General features: G+C 46.1%; 2 protein-coding genes across 2 annotated transcripts in view; one reads left to right on the plus strand and one right to left on the minus strand.

The window, feature by feature from the left end:
* Nucleotides 1-19,070, minus strand: part of LOC135905969 (uncharacterized) — a 168,331-nt gene that overhangs the window by 75,499 nt on the left and 73,762 nt on the right. The window lies entirely within an intron of this gene.
* Nucleotides 554-14,130, plus strand: LOC135905970 (acidic leucine-rich nuclear phosphoprotein 32 family member B-like). The gene is made up of 5 exons (XM_065437124.1): nt 554-706; nt 831-1,011; nt 3,531-3,655; nt 8,267-8,401; nt 13,950-14,130. Exons 1-5 carry the CDS (start codon nt 626-628, stop codon nt 14,028-14,030), a joined length of 603 nt encoding a protein of 200 aa, XP_065293196.1. The 5' UTR covers nt 554-625; the 3' UTR covers nt 14,031-14,130.

Consider the following 19,070-nt stretch of genomic DNA (forward strand, 5'->3'; position numbering starts at 1 on the left):
CGCCCACGTGTAATCCACACGCTGGCTTTAGCGACCTCCAGATTAGCGAGGCAGCCGCGTCACACTTCGCTCCGTTGCTAACGGGCCGCACGAGACAGGGTGTCCGCGCCAGACAATATATCCCGAAATTTAAAAAAATACACATATAGGGTTTTACGTGCCTAAACCACTTTCTCATTATGAGGCACGCCGTAGTGGAGGTCTCCGGAAATTTCGACCACCTGGGGTTCTTTAACGTGCACTTAAATCTAAGTACACGGGTGTTTTCGCATTTCGCCCCCATCGAGATGCGGCCACCGTGGCCGGGATTTGATCCCGCGACCTCGTGCTCAGCAGCCCAACACCATATAGCCACTGAGCAACCACGGTGGGTCCCGAAATGAAAACACGTATAGAACTGCGCTCAAATTTCGCATTAGGAAGTATCGTAATCGTCGATCACCTTTTTTTTTCTCCGTGTGCAACGGATGAACTAAGGCAAGCACTACCCTCAATTTTCATCTCATTCGGTGTCGCCGATCCCCATCGTGGGTATGACCCATGCTTTCAAGCCGATAGCAGCATCAATATAGGGAACGAGGTGTGGCTTTGGCTATAAGGTGTATAGCAATATTGTGGTGGCAGAATGTTCACTGCGGAACAGCTGGGCTTCACAAAAAAGCAACTAGAGGAGGCAAGACATTCTGAGCCGCCACCCAGATACCCGGTTTGTACTGCATACCCTCACCGTGCCCCGTCTTCGCTAGCGGCACAGCTCGCCGAATTCGGGCACTGCGCGATCCCGTCTCTACATATACTATGACCTCTTGAACGGCTCATCATTTTCGCAGCCCCCGGACTTTTCTCCGGCTCCTTCGGTGAATTCGGAGGAGAACAAACGCCTGGCCTCCGGCCTTTGTGAGCAGCGGAGAAACTTCAGCGAGTCCTGCTTCAACGTTTCTCCGCCCGAGGAGTCAGGGCACGACGATAGGTACCATCGCCAAGTCTACAAGGCGCCTGATGTGAACTATGGTGAGCTCGCGTCACGTCACGTGACCTTAGAGCATATATATATATATATATATATATATATATATATATATATATATATATATATATATATATATATATATATATATATATATATATAAGAGGGCCAACAGCTCAATCCGATGTATCGGCAACGCTTACCATGTTCGACTTTTTTTAATGAAAGAATGAAACTCTATGATCAATGCTCACGTTCCATTAAAGCATCAGCCAGTGTTGACAACCAGAATTGTAAAGAAGAGAGCGCTAATCGAGACCCTAGAAAACTCCACAGCCGCGATACGAGCTCCCAAACCCGCGAGAAACCCGCTAAATGCAGACGACACTCAGAGCCAAGATCAAAATATGTTTTATTGCATCTACGTGAAACACCGTAGAACAAAAGAATTACCTGGGCAGAAAAGTGTTTCTTTTCAACCAAAACAGAACAAAAAATAAATTAACAATATTACTGAGCGCCTCTTGTGCGACTCATAAATGCGGAAACTTATTGCGAAACAATACTAAGAAAATGGATGTTTCCGTGCACTACAATGAACAGAATAACTGCTTGAAGAGAATACAGGTTCAACTACCGAAAAGTGATAAAACTACAGAAAAGGTGCCCTCTGTTTCATCCTGGTGTGGTCGCGCATCCTTTGTGTGTGTGTTCGATGGCGTGGCTGGGAGTAGGGTCGGTGCCATCGCTGACCTCGTATACCTTCATCGTGCCGATCTTTCGAACAGCGTGTTCGGGCAGCGTGGAACGGAAGTAGCAGTTATCGTTACTTCAGAGACCAGACCGCACAGTATAGGGATGGAAGAAAAGCGAAGTGGAAATGCGCAGTACACGGTTTGTGGATGACGATAGTAATTACCCCTTACTTCCAAATGGCACAGATAAGCTGCATGTCTGAGACACATGGAGCACAAATTATTGTAAAATAAAGTTCTTTTACCACAAAAAATAAACATCATTACAAAAGAAAACGCTAAAGAAAACGCCACCTGCAAAAGGACGTTTTCCCGCCAGAGAGCACAAGAAACCTCTAAATTTAGCGGAAAAACCGCTATATTGGCAGCAATGGCATTTACTTTCCGAGATAACCCCCTGCCACATGACGCATATGTCCGCCTGCCTGCGCGTCGGAGAACGCCTGCGCCAACGCGGTACAGCTAATTCGTGGCTGTCCCACAGGTCAGGCATAGGTGCACCGGATGCTGTACACAGTTAGGATTCCTTTCATTAGAGTTTATTTATTCGTCACCCGTCATGTCAAATGACCATTCTCGCCGATAGCTAACCAATCCCGATAGCAATCGCAGGGAGAAAAAATAAAAGTCGCAATTTTGCCCGTAAGACGAAGCATAGATTGCGGTAGAAAATGCGTAGACAGCTGTACGTACTAAGGACAGTAGCTTTATCGTACGTATGAACCTGTAAACAGGCATAATACTTAAATTAACGAGTATGGTGTCACGCGCGCACAAGCAAACATCAAGACATTTCACTCGATGACTGCGGAAACTCGCTGCCAAAATGCCGCAGTGCGGAAACGCGGCAGCAGCAGCGAGCGAGTTGACCTCCGTGCTGCCGCTCACATCAGCCCGAACTAAGCAACGAAACCACAGCGCAGCGCGGACTCTGCGCCCGTCGCAGATGACTTTCAAGTTTACTTTCAAGATACAGCGCGCGCGACCGCCCGGAGTAGAACGCGACCGCCTTCCTACCCTGTCCTCGAAGCCTTGCACGCGACAGAAGGCGGCGCGCTTCTTCCCCGCTTTCCTCTGTTGCGTGCGCGAGATGGAGCCGCGATCGCCGGCTCAGGTTTGCACGCGTCCACACGCATATACAGCATACGGCGTGCGGCGACCATTTGATCACGCTTGGACTTTATACGGAACATCGCGGTGACGCCTACGGCAGGAATGCGCCTGGAGTGTCCGTGTAATTGCTATCGCAATAAAATGAAAAGCATTCTTGCGATACCGGACCATATGAACGCGTCGGCAGTCGACCACGCTCTATAACTGCGATGACTGCCATTGCATCGGAAGGCTGTCCAAGTTGTGCCGACGACTTAGGTTGTTGGATTTCGAGTAATTCCTCTCATTTGTTAATGAAGAGGAGCATATGACTTTAACATCCCCTTTTGTTCGATTATTGGTCTTTTATGCGTTTTGTGTTCTCATAGTCTCTGTATTATTGTGGAACCACAAGGGAGCTTGCATGCAAGTCTTGTTTGCACAGATTTCGTAATACACACTTTTTACGCAATACCCTTAGGAGTCCGTAAGTCATTTTAAAGCAAAGTACGTGCAGAAAGTGCCACGAGTAGACGGTGTTGCGCTTGCGTGCTATTTATTAGGTACAGTTGCAATTCATAACGCTTGTCATCTAGTGTACTGGCAGTTCATTTCCTTTTCTTGCGGTGCTGCACTGCCAGCTGGTCACACTCTTGACTAAATGTCGAAGCTGGCCTGCGAACTGTCGCTTACGCCGCTATGAAATTTCTGCGCAGATCTCTCCTACTTTCCGGCCGACCTACATGCTTCTAACGAAGCAAAGAAGAGCAAAAAGACGCACAAAAGTACCAGGGCTTCTGATGCCCTTGCTATTGAAATTGACATACAGAAAGAGCTACAGGTATGGTCGCTGCTGGCTCTTCACATTATTTCTAATCAAATTTGACAGTACTCAAGCAGCATAAGTACTTGCCTTTGCGTGTCTCAACGAGCGCGTGAGCAACGCTAAACTTTCCCAAGATGAGGGTGCTGGGGCCCTATAACGTAAAACTGTTCCAATGTTTCTATTCCAACCTCCTGACGTCAAATTTGCGTAACGACCAACGCAAGCACGGGGCGGTCACCCGCAGGATCGACTGAACAGACCAATCAAACGCTATCCTCGTTCATAGGAGGTCACTTTGTTTGCTTGAAAAACGAATAACCTTGTCTACACTGAGCGGCTTGTCGTATCTAATTGGCTGACAAGAGGCGAGGAGAACGCTCAAGTGGAGAGGGATTCGATGGGGCCGAGCCACTGCACTGAAAGTCGATAACCGGATGAAGAGGGTGGTATACCGGCTTCTACGATTGGTCGGCGTTCCCTTACTGAGCCTGCGGCGGCTGGTCGAAAATCGCGGCGGCCTGCAACGGAAGCTCAAGAATGACGCTAAAACGGACCCTCAGCAAAGAAGAGTTGGCAGAATGAGTGGTAAACGTGCCGAAAGTGCTCGAAAACGTTACACGGCTACGCAAGAAGCTTTATTATATGCAAATACACTTATGTTCTCTGGCAGGTGCGAATAGCCAACGTCTGAGCCATCGGTGGCAGTCATATTTTGTTCCTTTCGGAACGGGGCAGCCTGCGGTTATTCCGAAGAAAATTCAATTTTGTTCGGCAAAATTCACCTGCCTGTCACCTGTCACGTGACCTGTCACAATTCACCTGTCACGTGACGTCACAAAACGTGACCTGTCACCTGCCTGTCACGTGACGTCACGTGACAGGCAGGTGAAGTGGGTGCAGCCCGAAAACTTTTTACCAATAACCGAGGGCTAATGGCTAAAAGGGGTCGAATCAGAAATAGCTGTTTTTATTTTTTCTATCAAATCATGCATAATCAGTGTGTACACATCATATCAGATGGGGAGGTATCGCGGTTTCCTGACATCGCGTGACAGACAGGTGAAGTGGGGGTGGTGGAAAAAAGTTTTTGACCAATCGTGGAGGGCTGATAGCAGAATTGGAATAGAAAAGTTTGGAATAGTTTTACGTAATAGCGCCCCTGCACTTCTGTCTCGGGCCGTTAAGCACGCAACGGATGAGATAACCGGTTACAGCCGTGTCTGATAGGAGACTTCATTGAATTGGAACTGTCGTCTAGACATATAGAATAGCGACAGAGTGAACAGCGTCATTTTTGGACGTATAATGAATGTGTTAAAATGAACCCAAGTAGGTTGTACAAATTTAAATTCCGCGCTTGGCGCACCTGTTGCTCTTGGCGCCCTCCTGGTGGCCTCATGGCAAAAGTGACCGCGGTCCTCCCTTTGTTTTGCGGGGACAGCGGCAGATTGTGTCATTACACACCAAAAGTATCCATGCGCGCGAGCGGCATTCCTTCCCCAGCTACCATCTCTGATATCAAAGTCGAGGGCCCACGTGGCGCTACGTTGCGATCCGGCTAGGTCACTCAATCCCTGCCTGCTTTGTTTCGTTTTTGTCTTCCCTTTCTTTACGGCGAAGCTGTCTATATGGCTAAAATCTGGAAAAAGTGCGTCCGAGATGTTGACAGAAACAAATCATCATGTGGGCCAGAAGGGTATGTTCAGAAAGGGTATCTGCTAAATGGCAGATACCTTTGTGGTCTCGGGTACCTGTAAGGCACCCTTGAGCTATCCTTGTCACACGTGGGACCCAAAGAGGTCCTCGGCACAAGGGTAGAAACGGATGTTTATTTGAAAAAAAAAGTTTTGTGCAATTTTTTTCGAAAAAGCACTGATAAAAAAATTCATGGCCTTTCCACTATGTCACGATAGAAGGCCAGTGAAGCTGTTTAGCGCACGACACAGCGGTGAGCCAGAATACTGAATAAAAGTACGAACATATTTATTGTTCTTGTCTGTTGTCATCGTGGTAATATATGTACGCACAAATATTCGCGTATCACCTCTGTTATTAGATGTGTCCGTCAAGTAAGACAACGAACGGCTCATACCCCTTCAAGCAATGGCTCATATCTGCGTAAACGTGGCCATGGGAATGGGGAAAGGGCATCGCCGCGACTCCACGGCACCCTCGCTCTCGGAAGCCCGTGTTATCCACACGTTCCTTGTCCGCGCAAGCTCTGGCCTGCGTTCTAAATGCGTATCGTTAATCGCTATAAAGAAATTATTATACAAGAAAAAACAAAATAAATTTGAAAGGAAAAAAAATGGCTGTGGCTTAGGTAAGGTTAAGCCCAGGATGCGAAGCATACTAGCCTTTATTTTAGTTGTTGAACCACTGTTTAGCCTGGTGAACTGCTGTTGCTTGGCTATATTTGGTTCGGCTAGACGAAGAAACAACTCATGCATTACTGCTTCGCCTTCAAGAGTGGAACTCGACAGCGTTCCCGTCGACCCGCCAAGGGGTGTAAGACAATGGGCTACAGGGCAGCGACTACGCGCCCCGCATTGGACGCGGTGAGCGTCGAGCAAAGCAGCGTTCGGCGCGGCAACGAAATGTGCGCCTGAGCAAGAGACGCACGCCTTAGAAACAGCTCGTTTCTAAGGCAACACCGCATTCACTAGAGGCGCTTTTGTACCGCTTTGAAGCATCGTACTCGTGGCTCAGTGGTAGCGTCTCCGTCCCACACTCCGGAGACCCTGGTTCGATTCCCACCCAGCCCGTCTTGCAAGAGTTGAGCCAAAGCCACTTCTCCTCTGTCGTGACGTCACGGTGTCACGTGGTTTCAAGGCGACACCGCCGCGCCTGAGGAGCTGGGTTGAGCTCTCGTAATATGCTTCGCATAAAATGGCTGTGGCTTAGCTAAGTTTAAGCCCAGGATGCGAAGCATACTAGCCTTTATTTTAACGCGACAGCGTTAAGGAGCTCGTGTCGCAGAAAAGCCGGTGTCGTCGGCGTCGGCTCAGGCGTGCGGCGCTTGCTCAGGCGCACATTTCGTTGTCGCGCCGAACGCTGCGTTGCTCGACGCTCACCGCGTCCGATGCGGGGGGCGACGCCGCGAGCGACGGCGCGAGTTGGAGCCCCGTTTCTCCTCTGTCGTGACGTCACGGTGTCACGTGGTATTGAAGGCGACACCGCCGTGCCTGAGGAGCTGGGTTGAGCTCTAGTAATATGCTTCGTATAAAAAGATCGCAGTAGAGTGTCGAACCTATGACCCCACGCTGAGAAGCCGAGTGTCTTACCCACTGGCCTAAACCAAGGCCAAGCGTCTCAACGCGCTCGCTTGCCAGCGTGGAGTCCATAACTCGAAGGGCCGCTCAGCGGCGTTCAAGTGGGCATTAATGTTTTCGCATTCACAACTCATAAGAAGTGGCAAGGTGTCCTCGGATTTTTTCGAGAGCTACTAAACATTTCTTTAAAAAGATCCTTGCGGTAGAGCACGTTACCTGAAGAGGCACTTCACAACTTCTTGTATAACCGAGATTTCTGAATGACGAGGCGTGATGAAAGGCTTTTAAAGATGCAAAGACAACAGTAGGGATTAGATAAGGTAGCAAACGGGCGTGGCTGGTGCTTTAGCTGATATTGCGAGGGGAAAGCGAAGCCGGGCAGTTTATTTACCGCGTAATGTCGACAACCTGTGGTTTATTAGAGAAACAGAGTGGGCGCCAATGGAAGTGCTGACAAGAACGAGAGAGGATTATGTTGCGTGATGTAATTTCAGGAAATTCGGAGGCGTATGTTGGAACTGGCTGACATGGAGACAGGAGTAATGGTAGATGCACTGGCGGAGGCTTTCGTACTGAAGTGGCAAGAAATAGGTAGAGGAGGATGATGACAACATTGATGCCAAAGGGATGTGCCAGTTTCTTCATCGTGGTTTAGAATAAACCTCGTATATATAGGGTGTTTTTTTAGCTGCACCAATTATTTTTTTAGGATTCCCTGTGGTAGATAGCACAATTCTAACTCTTGATCTAAATTACTCCATGAGGCGGTCATTACTCCTGCGAGAAATCAAAATGTCCAATTGAATAAATAACGTAAGTAAGCTCAATAACTCTTAATTAATTACTTGACGCCACACATTTCAATCTACAAATTATAGCCGCCGAGTTCGTATCGGCGTATCCACTTAGAACGAATCCTCTGGACAACACCAGTTTCGAGATGTAATTTTTTTAAGGAGCCACTGTTTTGTGCATTGAAGCATAAAAGTAACTGGAACACCAATGCTTTTCAACGGACACATTGAAAATTAATATATCTGAACTGGTGCCGTCCAGAGAACTCGTCCTAAGTGGATACGCTGTGCGAACTCAGCGGCTATAATTTGTATACTGAGATATATGGTGTATGCGGCGTAAAGTAATAATTCGAAATTTTAATTCACGTAATTGTGTTAATTATTCATTTGAACACTGATTTCTCTTAGAAGTGATTAACTCCAGATCAAGTAATTTAGATCAAGGGTTAAAATTGTGCTATCGACCAAAGGCAACCTTCAAAAAGTTTGGTGCAGCTAAAAAGAAAGCACCCTGCATGTTATGTTGCCCTAGTTTATTTGTACACGGTTCATTACAGGCTCAGAAAGAGAGAGAGATGAGACGTGACAGCGATGATGAGGGGGAAGATGAAGCCTATGAAAAGAAGAGCAAAGTAGATGAGAACGACGTTGATGAGGAACTGGATTCGGATGAGGAAGCGGAGGTGGAAGAGGTAGGTTATTCATAATTGTCTACAACAGAACAGTGCATTAATTACTAATCTTTGTAATTCTCTTTGTTTCACATCTGTGTTGTGCTAAATGAAGTTATCAACCACTGCCAATTAGCTTGGCTTATTATAGTTGGCTTGCACTGACGTCATCCTATGTGCCATGTTGGTGAACCAGCGCTGTGAGCAGCTACATCCGTTGGCGTCTCACGCGGCTCCAGCACTTTCCGGCAGGGCAGGAACTTCTCCTAAGCTATCCTTCCTTCACGGAAGCAGGTTACCTGCAGCAGCGCATAGGATACGCTTACGGCATCCTAGACGCCAGATTGGTGAACTGTCACGGTGAGGCGGCGTCCGTGAAGTCACGTGCGAGCTACCTATACTAATGAGGTAAAGCGTCGTTGCGTCTCTTCACAGTCAGCGTCAGCATGCATACTGTGGCAATGCTACGGCCATGAGTCCCGATTTGTTGATTTATTCTATTTACCATAGAAGTTGCTATGTCGCTTCCAATCGTATTGTTAGGGGGCTGATTCTGATAGGACATGATTAGCCACTTGTCGTGGCGGAATTCAAGCTAACGACGAAGAGATGAACGATTAAAGTGCTACAGCAATTATGAGAATTGTCTACCAGTGCGTAAACATTCTTTGTCTCGGCTATTAGTTGCTTAGTTTTTGCTTACCTGCTTTTGTAAGCTTGTGGATGTCTACCCGTCGCTTTTCTGGCGCCAATGAATGCTTACGCATTAGTAAAAAATTCTTAGAATTCTTGTAGGATTTTTGTTGCTTATCATGTCTATCCTGCTTAGTCCATTTCATAACGTTCCGAAGACAATTCCGTTCCGTACAATCACGGGATTACAATATTTTTTTTATTGTTGCGTTCTGTACAATCTTATTTTTGTGAATCAGACAACCTAAAGTTTTTATGTGGAGGCTAGGAACCTGCTTCTTCTTTGCTTCGAATGTCTCACTGTTCCTGTTTCACCGTAACTGCTTGCTCTTCGTCTCCGTCATTTTCTTTCTTTTCCTTTGCTGTGCTGTTTCAAGTATTCTCTTTTTATTTATTTTTATTTCCTTTTTAAGTTACGAGTGAGCGGTGTGACGTCACCAATTTTTATTCTTTCTTAAAGCCTACCAATCATCTACAATTACACTATTATCCAATCTACCAATGAGCGATTCTATCATTAGACAGTTTTAGTTGGGCGTGCGCAACCACCCTAGTACGCAGCGCGCGATGTCTTGCGTACGTAGCGAAGCGAGCGCCCATGGAACGGCAATAGTTGGACGGACGCAAAGGTGGAGAAGGGGACCGCTCACTTGCCCGCGCAAGAGACGGTAGTGCGCTACACTGCAAACACTGTAAAATAATTTACACCCTTAAAATGAAAAAGGGTGCAAATGTGTCTATAACTCACACCCTTAGGGTGTTATCTATATAATGGACACCCTAAGGGTGTGAGTTATAAACACATTTACACCCTTTTCACTTTTTGGGGTGTAAATTATTTTACAGTGAACTCAGCGCCGTCATATGCCATCTTCTGAAACTGTGTAGCCAATATCAGCCGCCACGAAGTCAAACCTCAAGCCGGAGTCAGATCTTCGGCAAGAGCGTTATCGAAAAATGCGCGATCGTGGACACGCGAGAACACGCGAGAACGTCCCGCAAAGCCCGCAGAGCTCGCAGCGGACGCTACGCAGCTTTTGAAAAGCTGCGGGCGTGTGCAAGAGACTGTGCGTGCTCCTGCGTACTGCGCATGCGCACTGTCGCCTCCGTGCGTTTCCTGCGTACGCAGAGCTCTCGCAGATGACCAACTATACCTATTTTTTATATGGCCCACCTTTCCGGCCAAGGGCCATGTTACACGGGCTTCGTTTCGACCTTAACTAACCTTATTTACAATCTGCAAAACGCACGAGAGAGGGAGTGCCTGCACACTAACACGTATGGCACTACTTCAGTTTTTTTTTTTTTTCTCAGGGGCTTTTATGCATCCCGACTGGCGCCGCTGCGGCAGCGTTGCACAGTTTGTGCGTATGGCACGTGCTGTACTTGCTTTGCTGTGCGACAAATGTGCAGGTGCTGGGCCGTGGAAGTCGTGTGCTCGGCGGTGATAGTGTAAACATTACAACATTCGATAGCCTGAAGAGAGCACTTGGAGCTGGCGCCTCAATAGCGTGCTGGTCACGTATGCAGAAGGAGCACGTAAACACGCACCAGAAGAATGGCTCCAAAGCGTGCACTCAGCATCGAGGACACTCAGGCCCGAAAGAAGCGTCGCGAGGAATAGGAGCCTCTTCTCTACGCACCGAAGCTTGGTGCAGATCGCGAACGTGTGGGTACAATGTATGCATACAAATACATTAATTCCACATAGCCCCATAATTCAACTTTCTGCCACGATGCGATGTGCCACGTGAGGCAATGATAATGCTCAACCCTCTCAGACATTACAAACAACGACGCACAACGGCTCAAGCAAACACGTCTCCCTGTGTGTTCTGTGGTCTACGCAGACAAACAGAAGTGGTGCACGCAAGGTAACGTGCAACATCAACTCACCACCCTCGTATTGTACTAAACGCTGAAGAAATTACGCAGTCGCCGCCAACATCACCGCTAAGTATCGTCAATCAAAGCAAGCAGCATATACAAAGCTTCGCTTACGTCGTTTCCCACTGTGCGTGGGGTCCGCCGATATTTATTGCGATAGCAATTAAATTGACCCTTCAAGCGCATTTTTGCCGTCGTCGTGACGCTTCGTATACAGCCCAAGGGCGATAACGCCGCCGTCGCGCGTCGTGTGCTGTATGTACGATGTAGGAGTTGAGGACGGACTTCGGGATGAAGAACTTGGGAGGTTTATTTTACATTATTTACAGTGAGACGTCAATGAACAGTCGCACAGTCATTACGGGCCGGCAGCAACTCGGATGCTGCGGCCCGCGGCAAGAAGTTCGAGAGAGATGAATCAGGGACTGCTCCGGGAATCTCTGGAATGCTCCTGCTGCTCCCGGTCTCTCTTTTAAGCCCTTCGATTGTCTGGAAGACGCGTCATGTTCGGCCAATGGGAGAGCCCGCTCAGATGACGCCATTTTCGGCCAATGGTAGGCGCTCGTGCGGTGGTGTCACACCCGGCGGCTCCCTGCGGTCTTGCCTTGCTGACTTGCAATGCGCTCTTCAAAGGCGGACGGGGGCGACGCTTGGGCCCCAATTGTCCGAGGGCCCCCTACTCCCGGCGGTATGGCCTCACTGGCTTGCAAATGCCCTCTTCAAAGGCGGCCGGGGCGACGCTGCCAGGCCTTCCCGGTACATCACAGCCGTCTGGCTTCGGGACTCACCCGGGCTATCCCCTCGCTTTCTGGAAGAGTCAAGCAGTGAATAGCTCCACCGGCTGTGTGGCCCGCCAACTTGTTTGCACGTGTCGTGCCTCAGGAATGTGGCCTCCGTGCTCCTGCATTCCTTACTTAGCAGTGGTGCGATTCGATGTGGTCTGGGGAACTCGAAGTAGCCTCCGGAAGTGGTTCCTTATCTAACAACGAGTGTAAGAACGCGAGGGAAACCGGCGATGGCGACTCAATCTGGCGCACGCGAAGGAGCAAAGCGCAGAGCAAATGTTGCATGTTGCAAATGTTCCATGTTGCAAAACGCCGTGGGGAGATGGGAGGGAAGGAGTGAGAGCGAGCGGGGCGGCTTTGTTAGGCGTTGTGCCCCGGCAGCAATTGCGCATTTCGCGACCGGGCTTAAGAGGAAGCTTTAGCTCGAGTGCTCCTATCTAACTACATGCAAAAGGAGAATTCGTTTTTCTCGGCAACCACTGCACCAAAGTTGACGAGGTTTGTTGTATTTAAAAGAAAAACTTAAAATCTAGTGACTGTTGGTTTCGAAATTTTTAATTAGGTTGTCAATTCTTTTATTAAAAATTGGCAAAATCCAAAATTTTCAAAAGAAACGAAATTATCACGTTCGCAACTCTGCAACTCAACAACTAAAAATGATAGTACAACTCTGTGAATTGCATCTAATAGCACATCTAAAGCGGACAAAATTGGTATGTTACACACGAATATAAAAAAAATTGATAATAGGGATATACAACTTTTGCAGAACCTTGTAACCAACGTAACGAATTCACGTAAGATGTAAAGTGACATATCGAATTTGTCCGCTTTGAATGGTCTAATGAATGCCGTTTACAGAAGCGCGATATCAGTTCTTCATGCGGAGCTATGAATTTGTAAACTTCGTGCTTCTATTTTTTTTTTCAAACGGTCAAATATTTGAAAATCGTGTAATGAAAATTCAAGTCCTAAATCTAAATTCCGCTTCCAACAGTCACTAGAATTTAGCTTTCTCCCTCAAATGCAATAAATTTCGTTAAAGTTGGCCCTGGGGTTATCTCAGAGGAACGTTTTTGCGTTTTACATGTATTTGAATAGGCCGCGTCGGAGTTGGGCCCGAGCTAAAGCTTCCTCTTAAGGTGAACCGACGACCGCGGCTCAATCTAGCAGCGCGGGAGGGAGGGCAGCTTGGTCTTCGCCGCCAACAAGTGCGTACTTCGCACAGCCGCGCGCGGTCGCACGCCGGTATATTGAAAGGGATCTGCAGACGGTTCATACCTTTGTGCGCGCTGTGTTCTCGCCGTTCTTACGTTGAAGTGATAGACTGCGCAAAGGTCACTTCGGTCGCTCCTGCTGCCGCGTTTACTGATACCAGGGCTTTGACAGCGAGTGTCCGCGCTCATCGAGTGTAACCTGTTCATGTTTGCTTGCGTGCGCTGACACCACGTTTGTTAATCCAGTTAGTAAGCGAATGTTTCCATGTTTGTACAGACGACGAAACTACTATCCCTACTTCGTATAGTTGTCTACTAATTTGGTATCGCAATCGATACTTCGCCTTTCGAGCGAAACTGTCACTTCTTTCATTTTGCATTCCTTTTTTATCGATTCTAAACCTATCAAAAATCGGCATTTACACGTCTATAACGAGTAAATATCTTAACTTCGCCAATTATGGGTCTATCATGTAGATTAAGGGTGTGGCATTTTTCGCGTTACAGACAGACCTTGCTGGGGTATTCGTCAAAGAATGCTTACACATTAAAAGGAAAAGAAAGCGTCATAACTGTTGCAATATCTAGGCCCATAATTAATATTTTCAGCTCTTAATTGTAAAGACTAAGCCACATCTTCTAATCGGATATGCACTACGCTATAAATTGAGTGTCTACAATACGGTACACGGCTAAATGGAATGCCAAGCAGGCATTACACTAATGCAAATAAGGCCCTTCTACTCTGTTGGGGCAAAAAACACGGCCGATAGGATTCATTAGGCTGACATATACGCGTTAAAATGTACTGTGCAAGCTTTCATTCTTTAATTTAGCTGTAATCGACAGTCAAATACTAACTGGGTGTTCTCCTTAAAAGCAGGCTGTACTGTACCTGCTAATGTGGCTCATCTCCTCTGTGTTAGCAACACTGTAGACCATTCCACTGTTTGTGATGCTTCATTGCATACCCATTTCGTTTTCTAGGCCATGGACTATGTTCATAACTATGATGATGATGAAGCCCTTAGCGAGGACGACAAGTCGGATGAAGGTGCCACCTACTAAGACATTATTGGGCACAAAGGTCTATTGTGCTGTCCGTGTGTGCAGCATAATCACAAATATAAATGCAAGCGCTAATAAATTTGTTCTGCTACTTTATGAAGCACTGCGCATATATAGTGTATATTACTTTTTAGTGGCACAGGCATCGAGTGACACTCTTGTTTCTTGCGCAGCATTACCGTTTCACCTCCTGAGACGACTGGGGACTAAATTCAAATAAAAAAATAGAAAAACAATAGTACAGTAACAAATTTATTGGTCTATAATATATATATATGCGTACATATATATATATATATATATATATATATATATATATATATATATATATGTGTGTGTGTGTGTGTGTGTGTGTGTGTGTGTGTGTGTGTGTGTGTGTGTGTGTGTGTGTGTGTGTGTGTGTGTGTGTGTGTGTGTGTGTGTGATATCAGAGTATAAGTTTAGCTACAATTTGAGTCACTGAAGTGCCTGGAATAATCAAGAATTACTTAGGAAATCACTGAGACGACCGGGGACGAAATTCAAAATAAATCAGAAACAAAATAAAAAAATAGTACAATGCGAAATTCATAGGTTTCATTATAGATATAATATCAGAGCATAAGTTTAGTGAGAAGTTGTGTTACTGAAGTGTCTGGAATAATTAGAACTAATTAGAAATCACTGATTACCGCCCGCCAAAGCACAGAATCGTAGACTGCAGAGGCCCGCCACGTGAGCACGACTTTGGTGAAATTCCTGGAAACCCATTTGTAGAAAGCGGAATTAATGACGTCACTAATGACGTCACATACAACAAAGGTGGCATCATATTCGGAAATCAGACACGTACTCTTCAACTTAAATGGAATATCGGCACCGGGGCCGGACGGAGCCACCAAAAATCTCCTCCGTTACCTGGACGACAAGGCCATCGAAGTCCTAACGGCAGAGATAAACGCGGTGTGGAGTTCGGGGCAGGCCCCGTCGGAATGGCGCACCGCCAAGGTTGTGCTCATCCCAAAACCGGGCAAACCTCTGCGCACGAATAACATGCGTACGACCTCTCTGACATCGTGCGTTTGCAAAGTGGCCGATCAACATGCAGTACACAATCGAATCGTCCAACACATAGAAAATCACGAACTATTTAGGCATAATCTAATAGGCTTTAGAAAGGGACTCTCCACGCAGGACGCCATGCTCCTCCTGAAAAGATCCATATTTGAGAACGAGACGCGGGACTTCCAAGGAATCATTGCACTCGACCTAATTAAGGCCTTTGATAAGGTGACTCACAAACACATATTGAACGAAATTTCCTCTTTCAAACAACGTGGAGGTCTTGAAATGACAGCTAGAAAATCAACCAACAGCAAGTCAAGTCTGCGTTTTATGGTTGTGCGAGCTTATGCTCATGCGAGCAGCAAAATGACAAAAAAATCCGTTACATAATGTCAGTTTCATAAAGTCAGCTTTGCCGCAACACAACCATGTTAAGCCGTGAAGCATACGCAATTTGCAAGGTTCTGAATATTCGGCTGCGCGTGTTAGAAATATATATATATATATATATATATATATATATATATATATATATATATATATATATATATATATATATATATATATATATTGCGCTTACCGCTGCACTGTTCTTGTTCAAATTTTACAGAACGATCGCATTTCGGCGTCGACTTCGTTTAGTATGACACTTGGCAGAGTTAATTGCCTGGTTTCTAAGAAAAAAGTATAAATTTACCTGCGCTTATGGGGATGCGAGTTGCTGCCGCGACAGCGGAAGCATTAACTTCTATCACTACCTGTTGTCATCTGCGCAAAGCAGCGTTTCAGGGAGGGCAGTCGCCTGTTCCAGGAGCGGGCACCAGGCAGCAGCCATCCCTCAAACGCTGCTTTCTGCAGATGATGGCAGGTGGCGACACAAGTCTGTGCCAGGGCTGGTTTTTTCAGACTCCGTTTTCCCTATAGACGAAAATAGTTTTTCATTTTTGCCTTACGGAAGGCAACTAATCAGGCCAAGTGTTATACTAAACGAAGTCGACGGCAAAATGCGATCGTTCTGCAAAATTTGAGGAAGAACAGTGCATCGGTGAGCACATTTTGAACACGCGCAGCCAAATATACAGACCCTGTATTGCGGTGAAGCATATAAAAAAAGTCGACAGGGGCCATTGCGTTACTGTGGCGATTTCCTGTTTTCGGGTCATTGTCGTGAACAAAGAGGAATCATGGTCGATGCTTATGATACGAACTCTGCCGATGCATCACTTGTAAAGAAAAAGAAAACAAACGAATTGGAGTGGGCGCCAAGAAAGAATGTATTGACTTTTGTATGACCAAAGCAATTACAAAAATATTCAACCATATTCAAAGCTCCTGTCTCATTTATGATTGTTTAAAGTAAGTGCATATATTCTGCACCAACTTTAGCACCAGTTCTGATGTACTTTAATGACGTAGCTTTAGTAACACGGGGTAAATGTAAAATTTGTGTCACGTGGTGGTGTTGTGATTATAAGATCCCGCTTTCACATGGTAATGTGTACATTGGCCGGCAGTGTTGATGCATCCTCCTTATAAAACATGGTAACTCGTTTTAAAGGTGAACTACCTGTCAAGCCATTGTCGTTCTTTCGGTTGTGCACCAGATTACACAAACATGGGGATGGTTATGATACACAAAGAGTAGCTGAACCGTAACATGTCCAGATGCATGCACAGGACGTCGGGAGTCAACCTTTTCTTTAACTCAGGTTTAATGTGCATACTCATGAGCAATATGTAACGCATGTTGGGTGTCTGGTTTCTTTTATTGTTAGTTTAGTTAGTGTTTTTTCCCATTTTTAGGTTTTGGTGTGTGTTGCTGTGTATGTATATAATTGCTTCCAGAGTGGCTTTCTTGTTGCTAATAAATTTAGTGAAGGCAACGTTCTTCATTTTGCGCATCAGACAGCGAGTGAGCGTGCATCAAAGGATGTTGTATTTTGCGGCCATAATAAACAAAAAGGCATAAGCATATAGGCTGCATGCTGGAGGTATTCTTTATAGAATGAAACGTATTATGATAACTCGTTGCACAGTAATTATAAAGGTCACGTGATGTCTGACATGACTTCTTGCCACCACGAAAGCTTGTCAGATGCATAACACTAGACAGACACCATAGATCTTGGCCAGCCATCCCCAATTGTGGTCTTCACCTCTACCACTGAGCTGACTGGTCCAAGAGACAGAAGATGCAACTTTTATCTAAAGGGCAGACTGGTGGGCTAGGTGGTATGTCATTAGAGACGTTTAGCTTGTACGCTATTCCGGTAAACGGGAGCGGTTTGGGCGGATTACCGGATGGTCGGGGCGTAAACGTGAGCGGTGAAGCCGCCTGGTGTTGTGGTGTTGTAGAGCTCAACCAGACAAACGCAGAGCTAAAACTGCAGTAACTCACCATATCCTGCTTCGCCACCCGTGCAAATTTTTGGCAGTGGCGTAATTGTGAACACGATTACGCCACTATCGAAAATTTACGCCAGCAGCTAAGCAGAATATAGTAATTAGCTCTGTGCTTGTGTGGTTAAGCTTTGCGCCACCCGCCGCGGTTGCTCAGTGGCTATGGTGTTAGGCTGCTGAGCACGAGGTCGCGGGATCGAATCCCGGCCACGGCGGCCGCATTTCGATGGGGGCGAAATGCGAAAACACCCGTGTACTTAGATTTAGGTGCACGTTAAAGAACCCCAGGTAGTCAAAATTTCTGGAGTCCCCCACTACGGCGTGCCTCATAATCAAAAAGTGGTTTTGGCACGTAAAACCCCATATATTATTATTATTAAGCTTTGCGCCACCAGCTGGCGCCACCAATCTGGCCGCTCAGGTTGGCGCCCCCGCTAAACCGGAAAACCGCCCGCGCTTGCCCGAATACCGGACACGCTAAACGTCTCTATTATTTACGCAGTAGCGCATAAGCACGTGGACGACGAAACAAAAAAAAATTGTCGCGTTAACCGCCTGTGTCAGTTGACCTTGCTTAATTGTTTGTTTGTGTCTTCCTTCTTATTTCCTTTTATGCGGTGGTACATATAGCTGTTCTCGTGCAATAAATACCCAGTTGTTAGTTAGCTCTGTATCCCGTCTTTTTCTTTCGTCGTCCAGGTGCTTCTGTGCTACCGTGTAAATAATCTAAATAACTTTTATCTGATTAAATTTAGTGTATGTTGCACAAAATTAAGGGACCGTATCAGATGTTTTTGTTGACAGATACGTATCTGTGAGCATCATAAACTAATGTCAAAACAAAGAGAATACTACCCATTGAAATACGCTTTTGGTGTGACGGCAAGACCAGTCTCTTGCAGAGTTAAATACCAACCATGCGGCACTCACATGATATCAAACTGAACAATAATTTGAATAATTTACTGATGTTCCGTTTGCCTTCATGCAAGGGGACACCCAAGGATCCAAGAAAAGTTTTATTCGTGCAATATTGCACTGATAGTCTCTAAGGACAGTACCCCTTGCTGACAGAAGGCCTTCCAAATTAGCATGACATGACAGAATATTTTTGGCAAGTGAGAAAGAAAATGGGGCCAGTTAATTATGAAAGATGCGAATGCAACCTTGCAGACGGTTAGAAAAATGAACCAAATAGAATGATCTAGAAGTAAGTGGTTTAATAGTACGGCTGTTTTATTCCATGCCAGAAAAGCGAACAGATGTTGAAAATACTTTAAACACACAAACCTTCAAGGTATGTGTACGTGGTGACAGGCAAGCTTTTGAAATCGAAATGTTGGGAACCTGGATCGCGGCGAGGGACATGCACAATAAAACAAGATATACAAGATCAAAACATGTGGGGCTAACATATGGGCCAGAAACTTGGAGGTTTCTTGGAGACAAAGGGAATTTCGTTCACATGTCGGAATTCACTTTTCCAGAGAAGGGTGTGTTGACCATTGGCACAAATTTTAATCAAATTTCTGCCAATCCAGCGAACATAAAATCTTGAGCTGTCATGAAGTTGAATAAGTTTGGTTTGAAAAGAAA

The sequence above is a fragment of the Dermacentor albipictus genome, chromosome 5 (genome assembly GCF_038994185.2).
Source record: "Dermacentor albipictus isolate Rhodes 1998 colony chromosome 5, USDA_Dalb.pri_finalv2, whole genome shotgun sequence".
NCBI classification, from domain to species: domain Eukaryota; kingdom Metazoa; phylum Arthropoda; class Arachnida; order Ixodida; family Ixodidae; genus Dermacentor; species Dermacentor albipictus.

Coding starts and splice junctions, on each gene's coding strand:
- LOC135905970 (XM_065437124.1), top strand. CDS start 626: ATGTTCACTGCGGAACAGCTGGGCTTCACAAAAAAGCAACTAGAGGAG. Junction 3,656..8,266: donor ACATACAGAAAGAGCTACAG/GTATGGTCGCTG, acceptor GGTTCATTACAG/GCTCAGAAAGAGAGAGAGAT. Junction 8,402..13,949: donor AGGAAGCGGAGGTGGAAGAG/GTAGGTTATTCA, acceptor TTCGTTTTCTAG/GCCATGGACTATGTTCATAA.